This window comes from Stomoxys calcitrans, chromosome 2 (assembly GCF_963082655.1).
Source record: "Stomoxys calcitrans chromosome 2, idStoCalc2.1, whole genome shotgun sequence".
Taxonomy (NCBI): domain Eukaryota; kingdom Metazoa; phylum Arthropoda; class Insecta; order Diptera; family Muscidae; genus Stomoxys; species Stomoxys calcitrans.
In genome coordinates, this window is record NC_081553.1 from 172,864,764 (window position 1) to 172,882,215 (window position 17,452).

The 17,452-nt window shown below is 41.8% G+C and overlaps 1 protein-coding gene across 1 annotated transcript; it reads left to right on the plus strand.

Moving 5' to 3' along the window:
• Positions 1-2,533: 2,533 nt before the first annotated feature.
• Positions 2,534-11,550, plus strand: LOC106093495 (sodium-dependent nutrient amino acid transporter 1). The gene is made up of 7 exons (XM_059361696.1): positions 2,534-2,662; positions 2,719-2,983; positions 3,275-3,768; positions 10,342-10,445; positions 10,545-11,011; positions 11,074-11,345; positions 11,407-11,550. Exons 1-7 carry the CDS (start codon positions 2,558-2,560, stop codon positions 11,548-11,550), a joined length of 1,851 nt encoding a protein of 616 aa, XP_059217679.1. The 5' UTR covers positions 2,534-2,557.
• Positions 11,551-17,452: the final 5,902 nt, after the last annotated feature.

A 17,452-nucleotide genomic window follows, 5' to 3' on the forward strand; every position in this document is an offset into this window, starting at 1 on the left:
GGACCGACACACTGATCCAATCCTTAGACCAATACCGGTGGACCCGGCCCCTAGAGACAGGATACACCATATGCTAAGAAACAGGTGGATAAATAGTGTGTCCCATGGCATAAATGGCGCAGGGCACGCCACGGGGGGGCGTTTTATCGCCACTCCTATGGGTGACCACCATAAATGACCCATTACGGATGCTGATTGAGGAGGGATTTGAACCCGTCTGCTACATGCTACGCAGACGATGTTTTAATACTTCTAAGGGGTATGGATCCGAACGAACTATGCAGAAGGGCCGAAAGGTATATGGGATAAGACTGGGCTAGACCCAGAGCTCTCAATGTTAACCCAGAGAAGACTGGAAAATGCCTGTTCACGAGGAAGACGAAGGTGGGCCAATTAAACGCTCCACGTTTCCTCAATAAGACGATTTCGATATCTAACAAGGTCATATACTTAGGTGTGATCTTGGACAGGAAACTGAATTGGAAGTGTCACATTCAGGAGCGTACTGAGAAGGCTCACAAATGTTGGGCACTATGTAGACGCCCCGTAGGCTCGAAATGGGGCCTGAATCCTAGGATAGTCCACTGGCTCTACAGGAGCGTGATTAGACCAATACTTACCTACGCCTCAGTAGTTTGGTGGACTGCTATGGAGAAAAAGTGCAATATAAGGACCAAACAGCAGGTTCAGAAAACAGGTTGTCTTGGCTTTAGCGGAACGATGAGGACCACGCCCACTAGGGCACTGGAGACTATTCCAGATATCCGACCCATTGACATACAGATTAAGTGTGAGGCAGCCATTGCGGTTATGAGACTCAAGGCGATGGGAGAATAGATTAAGGATGGAAGCAGCAGCTCACACCATCGCGGTATAATCGAGGCGACGATAGGAAACCTGGAAGGCAGGGCAGAAGTTTCCGATCGGATACCTGAGATGAACCTTGAAGTCGAGTGCGTGGCACTGCTGCCATCGGCACAGTCTTGGATTGACGGAACCCTAGTATTGCCATCTGGAAAATCATGTTACACGAATAGATCAAAGCTAGAGGACAGAGTGGGCCTGGGGGCCTACATTGAGAACACAGGGACTGAGATCTGCTTAAGACTGCCTGACGGTCCTGCAGGCGGAGATCCGGGCGATCACAGAATGTGTGAAGTGCTGTGGTGCTAACGCCATAAAGACAATAACAACCAGGACGGTAAGGTCACGAACAGTCTTATAGTGTAAGAAGGAGATTGACGCCTTCTGTGAGGATGGGAAAGGCCGCATCGTTTTGGTGCCGGGCCATGACGGAGTAAGTGGAAAGGGCAGACGATTTGGCGGTAAAGGCCAGAGGACTACCGTCAATAAACAAGGTTAACCCGAAGCCTTTCGGGTCGACGCAGTCCGAGTTAAGACAGTGAGTGGGCAACAAATGCGCATGCAACATTGTGGAACAGCGAAACGGTCGGTAGGACCGGGAAAATCCTATGGGGGGATCCAGATCGTGAGAAGACGAGGCTATTACTGAAAGGAAGCAAGAAGGAGTTCAGGATAGCTATTGGTATCATAACGGTACACATAGGACCACGAGCTCACTTATGTAAAATCGGTGCGGCAAGTGATAGCATGTGTAGGGCATGCGGGGAAGATGATGAGACATTGGAGCATTTCCTTTGTCATTGCCCGGCTTTCGCTTCCAACAGATACCGTCACTTAGGTGGAGACACAATGCCAGACATGAACCAACTTAGGGGAGTGGTATTGGAAACAATTAAGGATTTTGTAAGTAGCACGGAATTCCTAAATTAAAATTTTCTTCTTAGAGGTTTTTTTCAGTAGGGATGTATGCCCATAGTGGCATGCGGCGGATTAATATCTGCACCCTCTTTTCAACCTAAAATAACATACTAAATTTTATCCAAATCGTATAGTAATTGCGGTTTTTGAGGTCTACGAAGTCATGTTGAAGCCCTATTTGACATGGATGCTATATCGAAATATAAACCAATACGGCCCATTTGCAATCCCCAATGACTTACTTCAATTGGAAGTAGGTATGCAACATTTCAGGTGGCTTCAGCTTTATTCTTTTTACCGCTATTGTGAATTCGACAGATGGCCAAACATGGCTGGATCGACTTAGAATGTTAACAAGTCGCCTAATAGTTAGATTTTCTTTCAATATAGCAGTTCTTCTTCCCACAAGGCGCCTGCATAAATAATTAAGAAGTTATCTCATCATTTATCAGCTCATTTGACAAAACAAAATCCGGAAAATGAAATGCCTGAAAGTGCTATTGACTAACGCCATAGCTCCAGCACACTTCAATACTAATATGAATGTCATTCGCTAAGATAAGGTTACCAGGCAATGTTAACTTCCATCAACATTGTAAGGGAAGTCCATAAAATGGATTGTCTAGGGGGTATGATGCTATTTAGATAACACCTTTTGGATAATCAGCAAGATGATATGAAGGCTGTAAACAAATAAAAATGAAAGCAATACTCTTTGCCCTAAGGAGAAAACATCACCTTTCAACATTTTCAAATGCATTCGACTTGGTAGCGGATGTTTAAAATGGGTGCGAAGAAAGTCAGCATTGAACTCGAAAGTACGGAAATAGATGGAAGATTAATAGAGGCGATTTCAAACAACCACACAAGGACTGATGAGGTACTGTTCGGGACACGTTTAAGAAAAAGGCTTTTAAGTTCAAAATTTTTGTTTAGGATGAAACTGAAGCTGAAGCAACCCGTGACAAATGGGGTAATAACATTGAATTTCTGTTCTCCTGCATAGCTCTTTCAGTAGGGCTGGGCAATGTGTGGCGTTTCCCCTTTATTGCCTTGGATAATGGAGGTGGCGCCTTTGTTGTGCCCTACATCATAGTGCTGTTGTTAGTTGGACGACCCATTTATTATTTGGAGATTATTGTGGGTCAGTTTTCAAGCAGTGGCTGCATTAAAGCCTTCGACATGGCTCCAGCTATGAGAGGTAGGGAGTTTTCTTAAGTATTGTGTTGCCCAAAAAGTAATTGCGGATTTTTTAAAAGAAAGTAAATGCATTTTTAATAAAACTTAGAATGAACTTTAATCAAATATACTTTTTTTACAATTTTTTTCTAAAGCAAGCTAAAAGTAATAGCTGATAACTGACAGAAGAAAGAATGCAATTACAGAGTCACAAGCTGTGAAAAAACTTGTCAACGCCGACTATATGAAAAATCCGCAATTACTTTTTGGGCAACCCAATAGATGGTGTTTATCTTACTTTTCCTCCTTCTAGGCATTGCTTATGGCCAAGTGTTTGCTACAACAATGGGTACAACTTACTATGCCTGCATTATGGCATTGACTTTGAAATATTTGATTTCCAGTTTCTCCGATATCTTACCTTGGACTTTATGTCGCCCTGAATGGGGCCGACTTTGTTTTTCTGCCTCGAATAATACCGTCAAAGGAAATGATACTTCTTTCAAACAATACTCTTCGGCAGAATTATTTTTTACAAAATCCATTTTACATGAAGCCACATCGATTGAAGATGGTCTGGGTTATCCTAACTGGGATCTTGTCTTATGTCTACTGGGAGCCTGGATAATTATTGGCACCATCTTGTGTAAAGGCATTCGAAGTTCCGGCAAAGCATCATATTTTCTGGCCTTATTCCCCTATGCTGTAATGTTTGTGTTGCTGGGACGTGCATTGACTCTGCCAGGATCGTTAGCTGGGATTATATACTTTCTGAAGCCTCAATGGAATAAGCTACTAAATCCAAATGTAAGTGTTTGTCTCAAAAAAAAAACCAATTTAATTGTGATGCAGTTTCGAAGCTTTCAAAAGGATACCTCGAAGGATATAGTTAACACTAAAGTACTTGGAAGGCCCAAGCGATGTTTTCAGTTTTAACCTGAAAAGACCTGTTTGAACCGTTTAGTGAAGAGAAAGTGTTTTTTATTTCGCTCAGCGAAAACATTGTTTTGCCTCGTAGTAGGATAGTCACATCATTGTGATTATCCACTACGTGGTTAAAAGTCCGTTTCTGTTTCCAATCGAGCGGCACACCCAATGAGAAGGGTCCTAGGTCGAAGGGCCAAAATATGGAAAGCAACAACAATAACAATTAAAAGCGTGCTAAGTTCGGCAGGCCAAGTCTTATGTACCCTCCACCATGGATCGCAATTGTCGAGTTCTATGCGCTTTATCTCTATTTAGGCAAACAAAGAATATTGAATAAGAAAAGTTATGCTATTGGAGCTATATCAAGTTATAGTCCAATTCGGACCATAAATGAATGCTGAACACTGTAAAAATCATTGACTAAAATTTCAGTTCATTCGGATAAAAATTGTGCCTTGTAGGGGCTCAAGAAGCAAAATCGGGAGATCGGTTTATAGGGGAGCAGTATCAAGCTATTGATCGTTTCAGACCATATAAGACACGTATAGTGAAGGTCATGAGAGAAGCCGTTATAAAGATTCCAAGTCGGATGAGAATTGCGCCCTCTAGAGGATCAAGAAGTCAAGATCCCAAATCGGTTTATATGACAGCTATATCAGGTTATGTACCGATTTGCGCCATACTTAGCACAGTTATTGGAAGTCATAACAAAACACCTCATGCAAAATTTCAGCTAAATACGATGAGAATTGCGCCTTCTAGAGACTCAAGAAGTCAAGATCCCAGATCGGTTTATATGACAGCTATACCAGATTATGAACCGATTTAAATCGTACTTAACATAGTTGTTGGAAGTGATACCAAAACACCACGTGCAAAATTTTAGTCAAATCGGATGAGAATTGCGCCCTCTAGAGGCTCAAGAAGTCAAGATCCCAGATCGGTTTATATAGCAGCTATATCAAAATATTGACCGATTTGGCCCATTTACAATCCCAACCGGCCTACACTAATAAAAACTATTTGTGCAAAATTTCAAGCGGCTATCTTTACTCCTTCGAAAGTTTGCGTGCTTTCGACAGACAGACGGACGGATGGAGATGGTCTGTCGAAAACTTTGACCGATATGACATACATTTCCGATGCATGATACATACTTCGAAAACGTCGTAAACCTAGCCCAAAAAAAAATATTTTTTGACAGAGTTACAAAACAAGTAAAAAAACGATAAGTTCGGCCGGGCCGAACTTTGGATACCCACCACCTCGGGTATATATGTAAACCACCTTTCGTCAAAATCCGGTGAAAATTGCATACGTTATGCCCCATATCAGCTTTATCGAAATATATTCGGATTTGGACCAAATACTTATAAGTACAAGTCATTGTTCAATTGTGTATAACATAATATTAGTCTTTTTAGTAACTATATCTATATACCTAAGCCCGGCAAGGCAAGTTATGTGACACCAAAGGCCTACAGACCCATAAGCCTTAGACCAATACTGGGTGGACCAGGTCCTTAGAGACTGGATAAACCATATGCTAAGGAACAGGTGGATAAATTGTGTGTCCAATGACATAATTATAAGGGAGAAAAAGGCACAGGGCGCGCCACAGAGGGACATGGGTGACCACCATAAATGACCTATTACGGATGCTGACTGAGGAGGGACTTGAAGCCGTCTGCTACGCAGACGGTGTTATAACACTCCTAAGAGGTAAGGATCCGAACGAGCTATGCAGAAGAGCCGAAAGGGTCTTGCATATGGCATATGACTGGGCTAGACCCAGAGGTCTCAATGTTAACCCAGAGAAGACTGAAATATGCCAGTTCACGAGGAAGACGAAGGTGGGCCAATTTAACGCACCACGTTTCCTCAATAAGACGATTTCGATATCTGACAAGGTCAAATACTTAGGTGTGATCTTGGACAAGAAACCGAATTGGAAGTGTTACATTCACGAGCGTACTGAGAAGACTTACAGATGTTGGGCTCTATGTAGACGGACCGTAGGCTCGAAATGGGGCCTGAATCCTAGGATACCAATACTTACTTACGCCTCTGTAGTTTGGTGAACTGCTATGGAGAAAAAGTGCAACATAAGGACCATACAACAGGTTCAGAAAACTGTCTAGGCATAAGCGGAGCGATGAGCACCACGCCCACTAGGGCACTGGAGACTATTCTTGATATCCGACCCATTGAAATACAGATTAAGTGTGAGGCAGCAACTGCGGCTATGAGACTTAAGGCGATGGGAGAATGGATTGAGGACAGGAGTAGCTCATACCATAATCAAGGCGACGATAGGAAACCTGGAAGGAAGGGAAGAGGTTTCCGATCAGATACCTGAGATAAACCTTGAAGTCGAGTGCTACGAACCCTAGTATTGCCATCTGGAAGATCATGTTACACGGATGGATCAAAGCTAGAGGACAGAGTGGGCCTGGGGGTTTACATTGAAAACCCAGGGACTGACTTCTGTGTTAGACTGCCTGGCCATAATACGGTCCTGCAGGCGGAGATCCGGGCGATCACGAAATGCGTAAAGTGCTGTGGTACTAACGCGAAGACGTCGAGTCTGAACATCTATATCGACAGTAAAATTGCCATAAGGGCAATAACAACCTGGACGGTAAGGTCACGAACAGTCTTGCAGTGTAAGAAGGAGATTAACGCCTTCTCTGAGGATGGCAAAATCCACATTGTTTGGGTGCCGGGCCATAACGGAGTAAGGGGAAGTGAACGGGCAGACAATTTGGCGGTGAAGGCCAGAGGACTGCCGTCAATAAACTTGGTTAACCCGAAGCCTTTCGGGTCGACGCAGTCCGAGTTAAGGGAGTGGGCGACGAATGCGGATGCATGCAACATTGTGGAACAGCGAAACGGTCGGTGGGACGGCGAAAATCGTATGGGGGGATCCAGATCGTGAGGAGACGAGGCTATAACTGAAAGGAAGCAAGAAGCAGGTCAGTATAGCTAGTGGTATCATAAAGGGACACATAGGACTACGAGCTCACTTATGTAAAATCGGTGCGGCAAGTGATAGCATGTGTAGGGCATGCGGGGAAGATGATGAGACGTTGGAGCATTTCCTTTGTCTTTGCCAGACTTTAGTGTCTAACAAATACCGGCACTTAGGTGGGGACACAATACCAGATATGAACCAACCTAGGGGAGTGGTATTAAAAACAATTAAGGATTTTGTAAGTAGCACGGAATTTGTAACTTAAAATTTTCTTTTTAGAGATTACTTTATAGTTTTTAGAGCTCACAACAAGCCGATTACTGGCTTAGGTGTATGTCCATAGAGGCATGGGGCGGATTAATATCTGCACCCTCTTTTCAACCTAACCTATATCTAAAAATAAACTGATCTGAACCATATACGACGCGGATGTCGAAAAGGCTAACATAAGTCACTGTGTCAAATTTCAGTGAAATCGGATTGTAAATGCGCCTTTTAAGGGGCCAAAACTTTAAATCGAGATATCGGTCTATATGGCAGCTATATCCAAATCTGGACTGTTCTGAGCCAGATTGAAGAAGGACGTCGAAGGGCCCAACACAACTCACTGTCCCATATTTCGGCGACATCGGACAATAAATGCGCCTTTTATGGGCTCAAAACCTTAAATCGTGAGATCGGTCAGTATGGCAGCTATATCCAAATCTGGACCGATCTGTGCAATGTTGCAGAAGTATGTCGAGGATCTTAACTTAACTAGCTGTCCCAAATTTCGGCGATAACGGACAATAAATGCGCCTTTTATTGGCTCAATACCTTAAATCGGGAGGTCGGTCTATATGGCAGCTATATCCAAATCGGGACCGATCTGGGCCAAACTGCAAAATAATATCGAAGGGCCTAATGCAACTCACTGTCCCAAATTTCGGCGACGTCGGATAGTAAATGCGCCTTTTATGAGCCTAAGTCCCTAAATCTGAGGATCGGTCTTTATGCCAGCTATATCCAATTCTAAACCGATCTGAGCCAAGTTGAAGAAAGATGTCTAGTGGCTTAACACAACTCACTGTGCCGAATTTCAGCTAAATCGGATAATAAATCTGGCTTTTATGGGCCTAAGACTATAAATCGGCTGATGGTCTGATGATCTGATGGGGGCTACATCAAGATGTAGTCCGATGAAGACCATCTTCGAATTTAACCTGATTATGCACAAAATAATAATCCGCGCAAAGTTTATGCTCAATATCTCAATTTTTAGTGACTGTAGCGTGATTTCAACAGACAGATGGGCGGACATGTCTAGATCGTCTTAGATTTTTTGCGCTGATCAAGAATATATACACTTTATAGGGTCGGAAATGGGTGTTTCGATGTGTTGCAAATAGAATGAATATACCCCCATCCTTCGGTGGTGGGTATAAAAAGCTTGTATGGGCTTCAGACCCTTTATCGGGAGATCGGTCTATATGACAGATTATCTTATCTGTTTCAAATTTCAGCGAAATCGGGTACTAAATAAAGCTTTTATGGGCTTCTGTCCCATTATCGGCAGATTGGCTTATATGGCAGCTATATCTAAATATAGATTGATCTGAACCATATTTAGGTCGGATTGCGAGAGGCTTAAAAAAATGCACTGTTTCAAATTTCAGCGAAATCTTCACACCCCTTATCGGCATATCGGACTTTATGGCAGCTATATCTAAATATAGTCAGATCTGAGCCATATTTAGGTCGAATGTTGAGAGGCCTAAAAATACTTACTGTTTCAAATTATAGCGAAATTGGATAAAAGAAAAAGCTTTATGGGTTTCAGACCCTTTATCGGGAGATCGGTCTATATGGCAGTTATATCTAAATATAGTCCAATCTGAATCATATTTAGGTCGAATTTTGAGAGGCCTGAAACTACTCACTGTTTCAAATTTCAGCGAAATCGGATAAAAGAAAAATTTGTATGGGCTTCAGACCCTTTATCGGGAGATCGGTCTATATGGCAGCTATATCCAAATATAGTCCGATCTAAACCATATTTAGGTCAGTGGTCAAGAGACTTAAGATAACTCACTGCTTCAAATTTCAAATCGGGTAATAAATAAAGCTTTTGTGGGCTTCAGACCCTTTATCGAGAGATCGATCTATAGGACAGCAATATCTAAATATAGTCCGATCTGAATCATATTTGGGTCAGATGTTGGGAAGCCTTAAACTATTTAAAAAATAAAGCATTTATGGGCAGTAGACCCTTTTCCGCAGATCGGTCTATATAGCAGCTATATCAAAATATGGTTCGATTTGCCCGTTCAAGAACTTAACCAGCGTATATCAGCGTAATGGGATTAAAAATAAATCATAAATCATTAGACCCTTTATCGGGAGATCGGTCTATATGGCAGCTATATCTATTTACAGTCCGATCTAAACCATATATGGGTCAGATGTCGGGAGGCTTAAAATAAATCCACTTTTTCAAATTTCAGCGAGATGTGGTAATAAATTAAGCTTTTATGGGCATCAGGCCCTTTATCGGCAGATCAGTCTATATGGAAGCTATATCGAGTATATAGTCCGATCTGAATCATATTTGGGTCATATGTTGGGAAGCCTTAAACTATTTAAAAAATAAAATATTTATGGGCTTTAGAACCTTTTCCGCAGATCGATCTATATAGCTGCTATATCCAAATATGGCCCGATTGGCCCGTTCATGAACTTAACCAGCGTGCTTGATGATGAAACGTATCTGTGCCAAATTTTAGCTCATTATCTCAATTTTTGAAAGCTATTGAGTGATTACAACAGACGGACGAACTGACGGACAGACACACGGACATCGTAAGGATTTCTACAATTTTTAAGCCATTTTTAACTTTTTGGCATCTGAAAATAGCAGAAAATGTTTGCTGATTAGGCAAGAAATTCCACTGTCCACATTTTCCAAATTTTCGGCAGACTTTCTGTTGTTACAGCAAATACTTTTGCTATTTTTACAAATAAATTTCTCTCAGTGTATGTTCCTTATTTCGAGGGTTATTACTTACTTTACTTACTTTACTTTAATTGGCTATGACAGAATATTTCTTCCACTAGCCGAACGTAGTATAGCGTTCTAAGCGCCTCGATCTTCTGCGCTCATTCTAAAATCTCTGACACTAAGTTTCGAGGTGTCTCCCACAACTTGATCTTTACATCGGGCTTTTGGGCTTCCCGGTTTGCGTGCACCACCGTGTTTGCCTTCAAAAGACTTCTTTGCTGGAGCTTCTTCATCCATTCTGACAACATGACCTAGCCAACGCAGCCGTTGTATTTTGATGCGTTATCGAGGGTTATTACAGCCAGAAGAATAAAATCAATGTACCTCAGGATCTATATAAAAAGCAAACATTTTCATTGTGTAATTGGTTCATAATATTTCATCTCCAAAATATCCGTTCATATTCAAATATTTATTGCAATTCATCACAATTTAATTTCAGGTCTGGTACAATGCCATAACGCAAATGTTCTTCTCATTAGCAATATGTTTCGGAACTCTCACCATGTATGCTTCTTTCAACAATTTTAGAAAAAACGTTTACAGGTAATTCATTTGAAATTTTAAATTGTGTGTGTAGTTGGTATCAATCTCTTGATTTTCGATTTGAACAGATGATTACAATATCCCTTTTATCCTTTTCAGAGATGTTATGATAATAACCAGCATCGATTCGGCCACATCCATACTTTCCGGTTGCATTATCTTTGGAATACTTGGAAATTTGGCGTACGAGTCACAAACCACCGATATTGCCAATGTGGTAAAAGGAGGGGCTGGACTAGCTTTTATATCCTATCCCGAAGCTATAGCGAAATTTAAGTACATGCCTCAGCTTTTTTCAGTACTCTTTTTCTTCATGTTGCTCGTTTTGGGTGTGGGCAGCAATGTTGGCATGGTGTCCTGTGTGATGACAGTGATTAAGGATCGTTTCCCTCGCATTCCCCACTGGATGTTGGCCACAGTGGTATCGTTGATAGGTTTCACATGCGGCATTGTATATATGACACCGGGAGGACAATTCATAGTGAATTTGGTCGATTTCTTTGGATGTTCGCTAATTGCATTGTTTTTGGCTATAGCAGAATTGATGACATTTGCATGGATCTATGGTGGGAAGCGTTCGTTATAACAAGGTTTAACTTTATACTTAGGGTTTTTTTTTCATTTATAGGCACCAAACGACTTTGTGAGGATATTGAATTCATGTTGGGTGTAAAAACAGGTCCCTATTGGCGCATTTGTTGGACTTATATTACACCCGGCCTCATGTTAAGTGTTCTCATTTATTCTCTGCTTAATTATGCCCCACTTACCTACAAAGGCATCGAATATCCCATAATGTATAGTGCTTTGGGCTGGTCAATATGCGCCATAGGAGTTGGTCAACTACCGTTTTGGTTTTTGTACGAAGTACTCCATCAAAAAGGGGACTCCTTTACAATTGTAAGTAAATCAAATTTTCCTTTAACACTATAATTTTTTCTAAGTTGACAATAAATTACAGAAATTGCGCAATGCTTTTAAGCCCTCATCACATTGGGGCCCCTCGGATAAAAGACTAAACGATGAATACAGAATATATAGAAGAAGTATTAAAATAAGGTCCATGATTCCTGTTAGTATCTTGAAAAATAAAGGCAAAATCTAAATCAGTATCGCAATTTTGTTTCGCTTATTGAGCTAATTTAATATTTTAATTTGTTTTAAGAAAAAAGTTAAGGAACTACTTGTGTCAATTCTCACTATGGTATATGATATCCTCGCTCGTATCGGCTGAATATTTGGATAATTTGGTTGCCATTATTTATTGCGTGGTCATTACCAGGTAAATACATGCTCACACCAATTGCTTAATTATTGTGTTGTGCGAGTAGACGGATTGGAGGCCACCGTAGCGCAAAAGTAAACATGTCCCCCTATGACTCTGAACTCCTGGGTTCGATTACTGGAGATAACATCAGAAAGAAAATTGTAAGCGGTGGTTAACCCACTGCCATATACTGGCGATATTTGTGAGGTACTTTGCCATACTAAGACTTCTCCCCCAAGAGGTGTAGCACTGCGGCACTTCGTTCAGAGACGGCGACCTAGACTAATAAGAAGTATTTTGCAAAATTGCTTTCGACAGACAGACGGACGGACATGGCTAGATTGATTTAAAATATCATAACGATCAAGAATATATTTTATATATTAATGGGGTCTAAGACGAAAATTTCGTTAGAATCAGAATGACGAAATTAATATACCCGCATCCTATGGTTGTATAATAAACTGTATATAGGAGAGTCAGTACTTACTTTACTTTAATTGGCTATGATAGAATATTTGTTTCACTAGCCGAACGTAGAATAGCGTTCCAAGTGCCTCGATCTTCTGCGCTCATTCTAAAATCTCTGACACCAAGCAACTTGATTTTCCATCGAGCTTTTGGTCTTCCCGGTTTGCGTGTACCACCGTTTTTGCCTTCAAAAGACTTCTTTGCTTCTGGAGCTTCTTCATCCATTCTGACAACATGATCTAGCCAACGCAGCCGTTGTATTTTGACACGTGTAACTATCCTATCGTCGTCATACAGCTCATACAGCTCGTGGTTCATACGCCGCCTATATTCTCCATTAACGCAAACTGGTCCATATATCTTACGAAGAATCTTTCTCTCAAATACTCCAAGCACTGCCTCATCTGCTTTCACAAGTACCCATGCCTCAGAACCATATAACAGCACAGGTAGTATCAGTGTCTTGTAAAGTGTAGTCCTCGCCTATCAAGAGGTGGCCATGTTTCTAAACTGCTTACTTAGTCCAAAGTAGCATCTGTTTGTCAGTATTATTCTTCGCTTAATCTCAAAACTGGTGTCATTCGTTTCGTTTACGGCGGTGCCGAGGTAGATAAAGTTACTGACTGTCTCAAAATTGTGGTTCCCAACTTTCTCCATTTTTTTTATCTGCTCGGTTGCGTGTGTTCTCATGTGATTATAGTGTGCCATATCTATTCACATCTGCATCTCGTATAATCTTCTCCAGCAGGATATTGAAGAGATCACACGATAGGCTGTCTCCTTGTCTGAAACCTCGTTTGGTATTAAATGGTTCGGAGATATTCTTTTCTATTCTTACTGAGGAACGCGTATCAGCAAGTGTCATCCTGCAGAGTCTTATTAATTTTGCAGGGATACCAAACTCAGACATGGCTTGAAATACCATTGAACGTAAAGGAGTATCGAGATGGTAGGTGTTTATTTGTCCTTCTCGGGTCTTTTCCAGGATTTGGCGCAGTGTGAATATCTGGTCTAGGGTGGATTTACCAGGTCTAAAGCCGCATTGATAGGAACCAAATATCTCATTGACCTAAGATTTTAATCTTTCACACAGTACGCTCGAGAGTATCTTGTATGCGATGGGGAGAAGACTTATTCCTCTGTAGTTGGCATATTCCGTTTTGTCTCCTTTCTTGTGTACGGGATATAGTATGCTGAGGTTCCAATCATCGGGTATGCGTTCTTCTAGCCAGATTGCGCAGATAAGCTGATGCATACGCCAGCGTGTCGCCTCGGGTTTTAAATAACTCAGCAGGTAACCTGTAGGCTCCTGGTGCCTTGTTGTTCTTTAGTCGGGTCTATGCTACTTGGACCTCATTCTGACTAGAAGGCAAACTTTCTATACCATCATCAAGGATTGGTTCTGCGGTATCCTCTTCGCCGCCAACGTCGCACACTAGAAGTTGGTATCTATGTCAGTTACTAGATTTCCTTCTTTGTCTCTGCAGGAGGTTGTGCCAAAGCCATCGGTTTAATGTTTAATTCTTTGGTAGAATTTCCGGACTTCATTCTGACTCCGGTACATCTCAATTCGCTCACACTCACATTTTTCCATTTCCCTTTTCTTTCTGCGGAATAGACGTTTCTCCTCTCTCCTTTTCTCCCGACACCTCTCCTCCATCTAGCGCGCTGCTACTGACTGCTGGGTTGCCCTATATGCCGCAATCTTGGCTTCAGTAGCATCTCGACACTCTTTGACGTACCATGGGTTTCTTGGAGGAGGCTTCCGGTGCCCAAGTAAGGATTTCGCAGCATTTTCCATGGAGTAGGCAATAGTTTGCCACTGTGCCATTATATCATCGGAACAAGGAGTACTTTCATGAAGCAGTTGGGTCAGTCGAGTGGAGTATGCCGCTGCCATTTGTTGTGTTTGCAGCTTTTCAATGTCCAGCTTCCGTGCAGTGTCAGATTGTACTTTCCTCGCCATGTTCAAACGGGTGCGAAACTTTGCTGCAACGAGGTAACGATCAGAATCTATATTCGCTCCACGGATCGATCGTACATCTAACACGCTGGATGAATGCCTTCCATCTATCACAACGTGATCAATTTGGTTTCTCGTGTTTTGATCTGGTGACAGTCATGTGGCCTTGTGAATATTTTTATACCCTCCACCATAAGACGGGGGTATACTAATTTCGTCATTCTGTTTGTAACTACTCGAAATATTCGTCTGAGACCCCATAAAGTATATATATTCTTGATCGTCGTGACATTTTATGTCGATCTAGCCATGTCCGTCCGCCTGTCCGTCCGCTAACTTCCGAAGGAGTAAAGCCAGCCGCATTAAATTTTACACAAATACTTCTTATTAGTGTAGGTCGGTTGGTATTGTAAATGGGCCATATCGGTCCATGTTTTGATATAGCTGTCATATAAACCGATCTTGGGTCTTGACTTCTTGAGCCTCTAGAGGGCGCAATTCTAATCCGATTTGAATGAATTTTGGCACCACGTGTTTTGTCATGATATCCAACAACTATGCCAAGAATGGTTCAAATCGGTCTCTAACCTGATATAGCTGTCATATAAACCGATCTTGGGTCTTGACTTCTTGAGCCTCTAGAGGGCGCAATTCTTATCCGATTTGAATGAATTTTGGCACGACGTGTTTTGTTATAATATCCAACAACTGTGCTAAGTATGGTTCAAATCGGTCCATAACCTGATATAGCTGTCATATAAACCGATCTTGGGTCTTGACTTCTAGGGCCTCTAGAGGGCGCAATTCTTATCCGATTTGAATGAAATTTCGCACGACGTGTTTTGTCATGATATCCAACAACTATGCAAAGAATGGATCAAATCGGTCTATAACCTGATATAGCTGTCATATAAACCGATCTTGGGTCTTGACTTCTTGAGCCTCTAGAGGGCGCAATTCTTATCCGATTTGAATGAATTTTGGCACGACGTGTTTTGTTATGATATCCAACAACAGTGCCAAGTATGGTTCAAATCGGTTCATAACCTGATATAGCTGCCATATAAACCGATCTTGGATCTTGACTTCTTGAGCCTCTAGAGGTCGCAATTATTATCCCATTTGCCTGAAATTTTGTACGACGGATCCTCTCGACGACCATCAACATACGTGTTTATTATGGTCTGAATCGGTCTATAGCCCGATACAGCACCCATATAAATCGATCTCTCTATTTTACTTCTTGAGCCCCCAAAGGGCGCAATTCTTATTCGAATTGGCTGACATTTTACACAGGCCTCCAACATATAATTTAATTGTGGTCCAAACCGGACCATATCTTGATATCGCTCTAATAGCAGAGGAAATCTTTTCTTATATCCTTTTTTCCCAAAAAAGAGATGCCGGGAAAAGAACTCGACAAATGCGATCCATGGTGGAGGGTATATAAGATTCGGCCCGGCCGAACTTAGCACGCTTTTACTTGTTTTATGCTAAAATCTAGTGCTACTTACTACCATGTTTTTTGCCGCGGCGAAATTCACCAGCCTCAACCCATTACTGGACGTTATCTCATGGAGGCTATACTTTCCGACTGTTGGACCAAAGATGTCTTCGCAAAAAAATCTCCCAGAACGATTTTAATATCATGGGCGGGGCAGCGGTCATATTCTCTCTGGGCGCTCGTAGAAAATTAACTTGGTCTGCTTTTCCTTGTCTTCCTTCGGGGCGTGGGCACAAATAAGGATGATGTTGAAGAATTTTTCTTTTATGTGGATTGTGGCTAGCCTTTCATCCACCGGAGTAAAGCTGAAGACAAGGTGTTTCAGTCTTCGACCAACTACAAATCCACAGCCAAACAGAAGATATTTCGCTCATATCAATGAGTGCAGTCCGAATGAAGACTAATCTCAATAATATTGGGCCTCCTTTATTTATGCCGATCCTGAATGGTGTGCCGCATAGGTGCACCCCTTGGTAGAGAAGTTATAACATGGTAGGATACCTTACAAATGCAGCCAGCATTAGTAAGGAGATAACCACCGCTGAAAATATTTCTGATGTTCATAACAGAATTTAAACCCAGGCGTTTGGCGTCATAGGCGGACATGCTAACCTCTGCGCAACGGTTACCATGTTGTTTACCCAGTCTCTAAGGACCCGATCAACCCCGTACTGGTCTAAGGATTGGATGAGTGTGTCGATCTTCACATTGTTAAAAGACCCTCGATGTCAATACATATACACCACCATTGCTACTTGTTAGGCTTTCATATTCAAAGCGTGTGCCTTTGAATACAGAAGCCAGAAGGGGCGCAAGGGATCCAGCTCCTTCGGTAGGCACTCCCAACTTATAAGTCACTATGCTTACATTTAAAGTTTGCCTAATTTGAACCAACTGCTTCATAATAAAAACTTAAGTTGGTATTTTTTAATTAACAGCAGTATCAAGAAAAAAAATTTGCAATTGATTGATGTATAGAGCAACTGAGTATGGTAATATGAGTCGTCGAAATCAATTAAACACCGAAAATCGTTAATCGAAATTGATTTTGTTATTTGTGAATAACTAGCCCAAAAGAGGTTTCGTTTTAGTAAATTGTTGTCAATTTCAGCCCTCGTCATTGCTGGACCATTAGCAAGTCTCAATAGAACGCCAAATACTGGCATACGGACAGGGGCAAGGTGTCATGTGTGGGGGAAGGGGACTCCACTTCGCTCAAGATATATTACAAGTCTATAAAATTGACACCATTTAAATATTGCTTACGAGAATTTGCTGTTGTCCTCCCGCACTAACCCTGCGGGTGCTGAAGCGTTTTGCACAATAACAGTTCGTTTATAATGCATAAATAGATTTTTTTTGCTTTTCAAACAAAAATGTACCAAAAATTTATGTAAATTACAAATCAACACCACAAACAACCAACGTCACACTGTGATCGCAACAAATACAGCCAACAACAAAGGGTTTCAACGCAGCAACCCCAACAGAACGAACATGAATTCGTAGAGGCGGGCAGTGTAAGCCTAGTCTCCGCATGAGCCTCGCCAAATCAGCCAAGAGAAGAGAAAAAAGACCCACCGACTAATGGCACCCAACAGTGACAAAATTTCGAACATTCATCAATCACACTGCGCCGCACAGCGCATGCGCAAATACTCACATGACCATATGCCATCGTCGGAACAGGCCAAGTGCCATGCAGAGATTTCCCTGCTGCTGTTGGTGGAACACTAGTCACAGTCGCGCACAAGTTGAAGTTACATTGAAGAGAGCAGCAACATTACGGGATATTCAACGGC

What these genes read in the sequence shown, in the direction of transcription:
- LOC106093495 (XM_059361696.1), top strand. Translation starts at nt 2,558, where the DNA reads ATGTTTAAAATGGGTGCGAAGAAAGTCAGCATTGAACTCGAAAGTACG. An exon ending in ACCACACAAGGACTGATGAG is followed by an intron (nt 2,663 to 2,718) that starts GTACTGTTCGGG and finishes ATTTTTGTTTAG; the next exon opens with GATGAAACTGAAGCTGAAGC. An exon ending in GACATTTGCATGGATCTATG is followed by an intron (nt 11,012 to 11,073) that starts GTGGGAAGCGTT and finishes TTTCATTTATAG; the next exon opens with GCACCAAACGACTTTGTGAG.